This window comes from Archocentrus centrarchus, chromosome 6 (assembly GCF_007364275.1).
Source record: "Archocentrus centrarchus isolate MPI-CPG fArcCen1 chromosome 6, fArcCen1, whole genome shotgun sequence".
Lineage (NCBI taxonomy): Eukaryota > Metazoa > Chordata > Actinopteri > Cichliformes > Cichlidae > Archocentrus > Archocentrus centrarchus.
This window is the reverse complement of record NC_044351.1, coordinates 5,657,466-5,668,666: the sequence shown is the minus strand read 5'-3', so window position 1 is coordinate 5,668,666 and position 11,201 is coordinate 5,657,466. Positions and strand designations below refer to the sequence as shown.

Genomic DNA, 11,201 nt, shown 5'->3' with positions numbered 1-11,201 from the left:
AGCATTTTGGATCAGCTGAAGGCTTTTCAGGGAGCTTTTAGGACAGCCTGATAATAATGAATTACAATAGTCCACCCTAGAAGTAATAAATGCATGAATTAGCTTTTCAGCATCACTCTGAGAAAGGATGTTTCTAATTTTAGAAATATTGCGCAAATGCAAAAAAGCGGTCCTACATGTTTGTTTAATATGTATATAAAGTATTTGCTTTGCTTCAGCAGGTAAAGCTGTACAGTGGTTTCTCAAGAGGGACCTGGCTGCATACAAGAGGGCACCGTCATACTGGAAATCCATTCTGGAACTCCATAGCAGAAGTTGGTCTTTGTGAATTTATCATGAGTAAGGTTCCAGGAACCCTGAAAAGAATAAGTAGAAGAAGATCAATGGAAGTGATAAAATCTGGTAATATAAGACAAATACAGATTTTTTTGTGAGTTTTATACAAGGTTGTCACACTGCAAGCTACAAAACCCTTCCTCTGTGAATTCATTCAAGCTGCTGGTACTTTGCTGCAATTGTTGTAGACTGTGCCTGGGTGAGTCCTGTTGGAGGAGGGGACAAACCAATAATACTGGGACATCTCTGCCCTGATATCACCCCAGCGACCTGAAAGAATTGGGTACAGAGACAAAGACATCATTCACAGCTTCTCAGATGGACATTTTTCAAATTTTAGAAAACCAAGAGACAAGATAATCATCCACCAAGAGGTCTTAACTTGAAGTGCAGTCAGTAAAGAAGGGGAAGGTATGTAATCTGCTCATGAAAATTGCTATTATGGGTCGTTAAATTGTTTTAACTCATCAAACCGTAAATAGCAGATACTAGACAATGTATCAGTATTTCCATGTTTCCTGCTAGTGTGATGTTCTGGTAGTTAGTTGGTGGCCAGTGGAAAAAATATGTAAGCTTGACTTAACAAAGGCAAGTTTTTATATCCTCTCAATGCTGATCATCAAAGTCTGTTCAGTTTCAGTGGCACATGAGTTGTTGCCATTAATTGAGACTGTGAGGAGTTGGGACTGTTTTGTCAAGTGCTACCCTGCAGTGAGCTGTTGTCCTTTGGTGTTCTCCCAGTGAAAAAATACAGTCAAATATTCATCATCCAATGCCAATTCAAAAGCTCTATACAGTATCTAAGTGCTGGCTTGTTACTTACAAGTTTTGGGCAAATCCTTTAAGCCTGGAGTTTGATGGTCTATTGCTGTTGACAATTTGATAGACTGAGTAGACTAACAATGTTAATGTAAGACACCACTGAACGTATTGCTATGCTTCAAACTTCCAGCAGTGCTAACATTATATAGCATAGATTTTAATTATCCTATATATTCACAAGAAACTGTTTATGTAACTACTTGCAGTTAACTTCTTTATGACACAATTTGCTAAGCCCCACTCTCTGTAATAATGTCGCTAAAGAGGTCCAGTTAGATATCTCCTTGTCTTTGAAGTATTTCCATTATGTAGTTTACAAAGCTCATTTGGCATATTTTCCAGTGAACTTTCTCAGCAATAATGGAAGCAACAGGTATATCATTCATTTAGTACTGAAGTATACATAAGTCTGTTTCAAAGTAAGTCCATTACTGTGCATTTTATTCAATGACTCATGTCACTTTCAGATCAGGTTTCTCTGTTTCAGCATTCCATTATTGATCAAGTCCTTTAGGAACTCCAGTCCAAATGTAACGTTAAATCAATACCTATTAGGCAAAATTGGCCTCATCTTGCAACACATTTGTGAAACACATAATCTATGTGCATATTGGTAGTCAATCAGTAGTCTGACTCAGAGTTTCTGTGGCTTAAAATCACCCTCCACAACTCCCCACCCCAACACACAAAAAGCCAGACACACTCTCCGTGATTTGGTGTTGCTGCATAATGACACTCACTCTGCCTATGGTTGTTGGACATAAATGGTGGATCACTAAATGCTAAGGCTCTTTTAATATTTTCCAGATGTGCTTGTTATGAATCATAGCCGCTCAGATTTGTGTCCAATGGAAAAGCATAATAGCTCCTCTTTAACTAGACCAGCTAGCTCTGTTTGTCAGTGTGTATGTCAAGGTGATGTCATTCTAAATCTTTCCAAAACCACAGCAATGAAAGCTAAAGTAAATAAGATAGAGTATAACAATAAGTTACCTGTTCTTATGTAAGCTTCTAATCTTATCATTAGCTGTGAGTGGTGCTCAGGAGTCCTAAAGGTATGAGCTTCAGTATTGTCAGAAAAAATATATAATTAAACAGATACATGTATATCACAAAAGGACACTCACACGCAACTGGGGGCAACAGGAAAGCTGCTGAGATAAGATGGCAATCCCAGGTGGGGTTATTTTTATTTTAGTAATATTTGGGGCTCATGCAATGACAGAAGTCTTCAGAAAAGTTGCACTGGAAGCAGGTAACAGAAACACTTTTTTAATCCTTGGGGATTTTTTTGTATTTAGCAGTGTTTGTCTTTCATATTTGTCTTCCCTACCTTTCCTTTGCTTAGTAAGTAAACTGATCACAGTATTTCTAGTGGGATGATGTAATTTTAACTTTATAAATAGTGCTTGTGTAATGAATATTGGAAGCTGTACTGAAGCACAGTAAGTGTTATGCTAATCACCTAAAGGAATGGTCTTTAGCAAGGTCACAATTGTAGTTAAATATGTTAAGATTTGAAGCTATAAACCCAATATGAGATATGAGATTAGGCCAATGGGAATGTGATTAGCTGATAATAAAGAACCAATAATGCAGTGAACAACTTGTTGGGAGAGCTGGATGAAATAAGAGATCACCCATGTGATAACAATCTATATCCTTCGAAAATCCTGAATCAGTGACTTAAGAGAAAATACCAAATTCAGATCCACCTTGTGCATAAATAATGTTTAATAATGTTTAATTCCAGCCTGTCCAAGAATTATAGTTGTTATTATTTCAGTCTAGATCAAAGTGATGGATAAACCAGCTGATAATCGTGACAGATTTCAACAACAGTTTAGTCCCTTTCCTCATCTGGATCCATTTAGATGCAATTGGATACTTTTCACTTTTTCATTGCCTCTATCTGAGACAAAACATCAAACTGAGTCTCATGTTTCTACTTAGACTCAGACTTTGTGTTTGGAGGGATCTTTCTTGTGGTCTGAAGTCACCGTGTTTCTAGCGGTTCCTGCTTTCAGTGGTTTGGAGGCCAGCCTGAGTGCCTTCACCACACTCTGTTTGTCGTGGATCAGCATCACCAGAAAAAAAAAAAAAAAGCATCCAGTCTGCATGATAATGAAACTGGTGCAAAACACACAGACTAAAGAAACGCTTTCATAACCTGAATGAGACTTGAGGGCAGTTTCCAATAAATTACAGCTGCCCTAAAGAAACTTATAGTCACGAGTTGCTGAAAAGTGTGCCCTTTTTCTTGACCATGTTCTCCTCCAGTTCTCAACTCACTAATCCACATCCAAAACTACTGCGATCATAAAGTTCTTGATCCATTAAAATAATCTGAGAACAGACCAGTGCCTCCTCAGATGAATGAAAAGCAGAAATGATCAGAAAAGCCTCAGCCCACCAGTGGTTTCCTGTCCCCCTGGCCCCTGAAAAGAGAATGATGGGAGATTTTCCATGTGTTCTTGGAGGCAACCTCAGTACCCCTGTTTCCTAAGAGCCCAGTCACACAGTCTTTCCCCAAACTTTGGAAAAACTGAAATATGATTACTTTGTGAGGGATGCCAAGAGCAATTAGTGGATGATTGTGTAACATAAAAAGCTAGAGAGAACAGTGACTGGAGAAAATAAGAGTTGAACATGAGTTTGCCTGTCCTACAGCATGTGTACATGATTATATACACAATGGGTTTTCAGGGTTTGAAGCTGTAGTTTCAAAGCAAAAATCCAGATCTCCTTTTGTAAAATATAATTCTGCAGTAAATGTATCATTTTTAAACAATTTTAACCTGTCTATTTATATTGATTTTGTTATGTTGTTTGCAACTTGCTTTCTTTTAACTGGACCTGTTGTCTGCTATTTTCAAGCTATTTCATGTTCATGCCATATTTACAGAAAAGTATTGCATAGTTTAAGCTGTATAAACCTAATATATATATATATATATATATATATATATATATATATTTTTTTTTTAAGTACCAAAATATTTTGAGCTCCTGTTATATTTTTGAGTTAATTATACATATTATTCCTGGTTAACTTATATTATTGTACAGTTTAAATAAGGACCACTTAATGTGTCAATTCTCTGTGCTCACTTCTGTTGTTTCAACATGACTCCATGCATCTAGCATCATCATGTTAGTGTGATTGCCCACATGGGAAAGTGACAGTGTAAGCACTTTGCAGTAGCAAAACTTCTAGATGTTAGCTAAAATAATATGCATGCTGTGTTTTATGTTTGTTGAATTATGTTTATTGTTAAATGGCTCCAGTTGTGCTTCCTTTTCCTTCATGTACCAAAATTATGACACCATGAGTGAGGAGAGCTGCTGTGTTCATGGCTATCACTGTGTCTGTAGAGAAAGGAACACAGAGTGATGAACTACTTAATGTAAAAATAAAGATCTGCAAAGTCAACTTTGAGGTCTTTAGAATAACATTTTGAAATATAAAAGACCAAGTTTATTTAAAGTATTTTTTTACCTTAACTTAATCTTGTGAAAAAATGAATGAAAAAAGAACAAAACCAACTGAACATATTTCAGTTCTTTTTTATGAGCATTTACAAATATTTAACTTTAACTTATAAAAAGGTACTTATAGAAGCTAATCAATAAAGTGAAACATATCCTTTAATTTTTTACTATTAACCGTGATTTAAAAATGTTTGTTTAATTTAATTAACTTTTTGGTTTCTGCTTTTCCTCTGCTGCTCTCTGCTATCTGTGCATTCTGAGTTAATGCCTGGTTTATGCTCACGATTGTCACCCTTCAGAAAATGGCATGAAAACAAGTGTGTATGATTAGGTTGGTCTTACCACCATTTCAAAGTCCATATTACATTATACAGAGGGAGATGTTGCTTGAAAAGAAGAGACAAAAAACAAACCACCAAACAAAAAAAACTCCCCAATTTCTTTGGTTCCTATTTTGAATTCTTCTACTCCTATACCAGCACTGACTCGTGTATTTTTTCCTCAGTAGTTTTTTCCCCAGGTGTGACACCTATCCTTTAGGAGAAGACTGCAGCAAATCCGGACCTCAAGCATCAGCATACACAATGATGAAGCTGTGGTGATGTCATAGTTGGCACATGCACAACCAATGCATTGACCATAAACCAGGCATAATGCTAGGTGCACCTTTAAAATTTGCTACTGTTCGCTGCAGTTTGTGGCAGGTTTGTTTGAGTCACTGTAGCTTGCTGCTCTGTTTTAACTTCGGGTGTCAGTAACAGCACGATATCTTTAGCCATGTAGCATTTTAAAATTTTTTTTATTACAGTCTAGTGTTTTGGATATTTTAGTTGATTTATGTGAAGATGACATTCACATTCTTCACTGCCTCCAGAAGCACAAACAATTTTCTGCTAAACCTAAACTATGTTTCAAATTTATGGCAAAAATTACATTAGGTGTTCTATTTTCTGTCTATGTGATGTTTTTAATTGATACAGTCCAGTAGAATCTGTGAATTCACCATAGTAAACTATCTTATACTTAGTGGGTTTAATGGGTGTTCAGTAATAAAAGTGAGACAGAAGAGGCTTTACCAGTCACTCTTTCTGTTCACATTTCTCTGGTTCTTTGTGATTTACACCAATATTCTTTCCATCACAGCTCTTCTCTTCGTAGAATAGGGTAGCATTGTTTTTGTTGCTTTGTTGTGGAATTTGGAGCATTCACTTCAGTGATCATCACTTATGTCCTTTGTGATTATTCCTGCTCATTAAAGCTCATAATGCATTTATTTTTTTCTCTAACCGTGTCATATCTGCTCTCTTGCTGTGCAGGCTCACTAATTGTTCCATGAGGAATCAAGGGCCATGGTACTGATTGGACTTTGTCTCCTGCTGCCAGTCTTATGGGTTGGCATGGTTGATGGTGACCAGATGAAACCAGCCCAACCACCTCTGATCCCTCATCGGCCTTTTGTTGTAGTCTGGAATGCTCCTACTGAGTCATGCCGGCTTCGGTTTAAGGTGGACCTGGACCTCAGCATTTTTGATATTGTAGCAAATCTCAATGAAACCTTAAGTGGACCAAACGTCACCATCTTCTACCACAGCCATCTGGGATACTACCCATACTACTCTAACTCTGGAATACCAATAAATGGTGGCCTGCCGCAGAACCAGAGCATCTCCAAACATCTTAGCAAAGCCCGGGCTGACATTGACAAGTTGATCCCCCACAAGGATTTCCGAGGCTTAGGAGTCATTGACTGGGAGAACTGGAGGCCCCAGTGGGTCAGAAACTGGGGCTCTAAAGACATTTACCGCAAAAGGTCCAAGGAACAGATCCGAAAATTTCACCCAAATTGGCCAGAGAGCAAAGTTGAAAAGGAAGCAAAGGAAGGCTTTGAGAGAGCTGGACAAGCTTTCATGAACCTGACCTTGGCACTGGCTCAAGGCCGCAGACCAGGTGGGTTGTGGGGTTTTTATCTATTTCCAGACTGCTACAACTATGGCTACAAGCAGCAACCACAACATTATACCGGGGAGTGCCCCAATGTTGAACATGTTCGTAATGACCATCTGATGTGGCTCTGGAAGGAGAGCACAGCCTTCTACCCATCCATCTACCTGGACTACGAGCTGAAGTCCTCCTCCAACACGGTCAAGTTTGTCCACTATCGAGTCAAGGAAGCCATGAGGATTGCATCCATTGCACATAGGGACTTCACATTGCCTGTGTTTGTCTACTCCAGACCATTCTATGCCTACACTTTTGTAGTTCTGTCAGAGGTACGCCTTAAATTCTTTAATTACATCTCCTTGGTACGTGTGCCTACTAAACACATTTAAAAAGTGAGAAATGTTTATTGGTCTAATAATTAAGGTGCATAATGCCATGTTCATGGTTTGGGGGACCTTTGTTGTTCATCTAACACTGTTATCCCTGGTATGCTGTCTCTGTTCAGTCAAATAAAAATACCAAAATAGAAGCACACAGTCACCAAACTCATATGCACATAAAACCATTAGAATTGGTTGCTTAATTAATGCTTACCTCTTTCAACATTAACAAGTCAATCGTGTACCATATGCATGGTTTTAACCAAGATTTGTTTATTGTGCAACAGTGGACAGAAATATTAGAGCATTTGAATTCCTGTATGTGTCATTATATACCCCTGCCCTTTTCTTTAAGAGTGACCTTGTTCACACCATTGGGGAAAGTGCCGCCTTGGGAGCATCAGGTGTTGTCCTCTGGGGATCCTCAGAGTATGCTCGATCACAGGTATTAGCCAAAAACACAAACCAGTTTTAAAAATATTGGGAAACAAAAGGTAAATAAAAACAAATGTCATAAACCAATATTTTATTCACAATAGAAGATTGAAAACACATCAATGTATTATCTCATTTTGAGTTTGATGGCAGAAACTTTGGGAACAAATGGCTGGAACAGTAAATGGTAATTGGAAGAACATTGTAGTTAATTAGGTTGACTGGCAAAAGAAATCAATACTATTGTGTAATGACTGGGTAATGTTTAAAAAAGAATCTTAGAAAAAGGTGGAGTTTCTCATGAGCAAAGATGATTAGGACAATATCAGAATAATGCAATTCTTTGGAATTGGGGTTCCTATATATATTTAAAATAGTCTTCTAGAGTGGAGTCACTTGCAATTTAATTCTAAGTAATATGCCCACAGACAAATTTAATTGAATTTAAAATCGGATCAAAGAATTTTCACAAGTTAATTTTTTTCATGATAGAATCAAACAGCTCAGTCCAAGCAAATACATTTAAAGTAGGATGCGTAAAATCTAATTGTTCAGTACGGGAAATGCTCAACAGAGATTTGAAGCAGAGACATGTTGTGGTTACTGGTTTAAAAATGAAAAATTATTGCTGTGATACATGTTTTAGACATTTGATATAGAGTTTGCCTCTTTTCTCCTCTAGAGAAACTGCCTAACTGTGAAGAAGTACATCAATGGTCCTCTGGGGCATTATGTCATCAATGTCACATCAGCTGCAAAGCTGTGTAGCAAAGCATTGTGCAAGAAGAATGGTAGATGCATTCGTAAGAGCCTGGACTCAGGCACTTACCTACACCTGAACCCACGCTTCTTTCACATACACCATAACTCAGCCCCCAGTGGCCCCCGTTTCCACATCAGCGGTCACCTGAACAACCACGACATCCTGGACATGAAGCACAAGTTTACCTGCCAGTGCTACCAGGGTTGGACAGGAGTTTACTGCGAGGTGCCTCAGACTCTGCCACCTCTTCCTCCTCCACGCCAACCCATTTTGCCACTACCTCACCCTCGGGAGAACAGTCTGCTGGGAGAGCTCCTGCTCCTCCTGTCACTCCATTTTTCCTGTCTGTGCATCATCTTGTTCCTGGGACTCTGTTTGATAATCAAGTCTCTCGTACTGTAGACACAAAGACATCATTTAGGATCAGAGAATTGCTGTAAAGTCTTTGCCAGACCACAAGAAAGATCAGCCACAGTTCATGCTAGTAGTTTAAGAAAACTCCTTGTATTGAAATGAATGGGAAAGTCTCAGCTTTGGTTTACGAATGCTAAGTCGGCGCTAATGGTAAGATAAGTCTGAGTATGGCCTGATAGATGCAACAATGTTTGCATTTATGTTTAAGTTCAGTTCCAGACATTCAGGAAAAATGTGCATTGTGCTTTTATTTATGCCATAATGGACAAATTCAGATTCCTATAATGTTCCCACAAAAGACTAGTATGTATATATTTTTTTCATGACAGTTCTGTCACTTCTTTGAGGTTGACCAGTATAAGCACATAAGCACAAAAGACGAGTTATGCTCCCAGTGATACCAGTAGGAACAGTATAAAGGAGTAATGGAAGACAGCCAGTATCACATAGACTGCTCTGGTTGCCATTTTTACATACTTTTATGGGAAATTGCAAGATAACCCCTTTCTGATGACATCATACGCATTATGAAAGATGGCAAGCACGATTAATTGGGGATTATATACAGTGGCTTGCAGCAATGCATTTACAGCCACTAGTGTGCCTGTCCTTAGAAATAGATAAGACATAAAACATATTTCCAGGCAGATTTAAACTATGTGGTACATTTTATTGACCTTATAGAAACAGTAGTATTTCTTCATACATACATATGTTTTTCACTTTAGAAACTTGATTGATGGTTGACTCTAAAGAAAGTGTTTTAACATTGTGGGATTTACATGCATTCTCTTTGAGAGAAAGAGATTCATGGACTGATGGATGTATGTAAAATAGAGGAGTCAGGGTGTGGAAGAAGGGATGAAACAATTTATCCTGATATGTCCAATATTACAAATAGACCAACCAGCACCTCTAAATTAATTAATGCTTCTTGTATAGTTTTTTTTTAAACATTATTTTTATTTGAAATTTCCATAGGAACCATTTATACATTGATCATAGTTTTAATGATAGTAGAAATAAAAGGCACACTTATATAGTCCAAGTTTGTATGGGTTCCAATTGCACATGTTTATTGACATGAGTAAACATATGATCTGAACATTTAGGTCAGAAACAAATGACCTAACAGTTGAGTCGAACACAAGGAGACAAAAAACAAAACAAAACAAAACAAAACAACAAAACAAACAAACAAACAAAAACCTCTCAGACAGGAACAGTAGAAACCAAACATCAACTTATTTATCAAGGTCACACATCTTATATTCAACTTTCCTCATCTACGAGTTTTGCATCTTTGACAAACAGGCAGAATGGAGCCCAAATCTCCTCAAATTTCTCTTGCTTCCCTTTCTGTATATATGTTATTCTTTCCAAAGGGAAGGTTGCTAACATTTGTCTAATCCAAAATGCAACACGTGGACTATCTGTTCTTTTCCAAAAGAGTGCAATAGATTTTTTTAGCATGCAACAGACACATATCTATTAAAACAAGGGGTGGGACTCGATTAAAAAAAATAATCGAATTAATTATAAGCTTTGTAATTAATTAATTGAAATTAATTGCATTTTAATCACATTTCAATATTTAACATGAGAAATATTAATTTAAGTTTGGTTGATGAATGAATCAATATACATAAGCTTAAACATCAAAATGTTGTTTATTTTCCCACCAGTCTACTACACAGACCAACGAAGGGTGGAAGTGCTCCTGTGATAAGCAAACTCCTGAAATTAAAGCTAAGCATCATAACTGGATAATTTTAGTCAACATTAATGTCTCACTTAATATAGTTGGAAATTAATAATTTGCTCATCTGTATTCCTTGATGTTGTTATGCTTGTTTTAACAGCTTATTTTGAATAAAAGATTTAAAATTAAACCACAAAAAGGAACAAAAGGAATGAGGAATGAGCTGATTAGTTTTAATCCTTTTTATCTGAGGTTTGGCATAAATAACTTGAAAATGATTCCGATCACTTAAAATTTATTATCACTGTTTGTATTACGTCTCCTGATCTTTTACCTTTTATGAATCTGGCTACACCTAAGGCATTGTACAGTGTCGCTTCCATCATGATTTTGAGCTCCTGCCCTCAAGCAGGAGATCCAGTTTACCAAACATGAGGTCAAACTGGTTAACAACCTCATAACTCAGGCAATCAAACTATTAAACTCCAGTGTCTGGCTCCACTCTTGTCCAATCAGGTTTTACTGCAGTATTTTAAAAGTGGTGTTTAAAATTGCATGGTTATACCCTCAGCCCCCTGCTGCCCCGTGATGCACTCATATTTATTTATCATATTTGTAATTTCATGTCTTCCATGTCTCGGTTTTCTATATGTTTTTGTTCTCACTTGGCTGCACAGCAAATGTCCCTTGAAAGTGAAGTTGAGTGCCACAAGGCACGACTGGTTTATTTAATTATTTTTCAGGTCAGCATCAAGCTCTTGGCAATGCAAGGCCTGTCATCAAGAACAGGATAAGAAGTTAAAAAGTCACAGCTGTGGTTCAGAGGCGCATATACAATTAAAGATGTCTGACATTTGAATATGAAAATCATGAATCAAGGAGATAGAATACAATCACATGGTATACAGTACCATGT

The 11,201-nt window shown here is 37.3% G+C and overlaps 1 protein-coding gene across 2 annotated transcripts; it reads left to right on the top strand.

The window, feature by feature from the left end:
• The first annotated feature begins 634 nt into the window (after positions 1-634).
• hyal6 (hyaluronoglucosaminidase 6) lies at positions 635-10,163 on the top strand. 2 transcript variants are annotated; one of them, XM_030731637.1, is made up of 4 exons: positions 635-747; positions 5,967-6,920; positions 7,327-7,416; positions 8,089-10,163. In XM_030731637.1, the coding sequence occupies exons 2-4, from the start codon at positions 6,000-6,002 to the stop codon at positions 8,569-8,571; spliced, it is 1,494 nt and encodes a 497-aa protein (XP_030587497.1). In that variant the 5' UTR covers positions 635-747; positions 5,967-5,999; the 3' UTR covers positions 8,572-10,163. The 2 variants fall into 2 exon arrangements, with proteins under 2 accessions (XP_030587497.1, XP_030587498.1); XM_030731638.1 differs by lacking the exon at positions 635-747 and having other exon boundaries at positions 5,954-6,920.
• Positions 10,164-11,201: the final 1,038 nt, after the last annotated feature.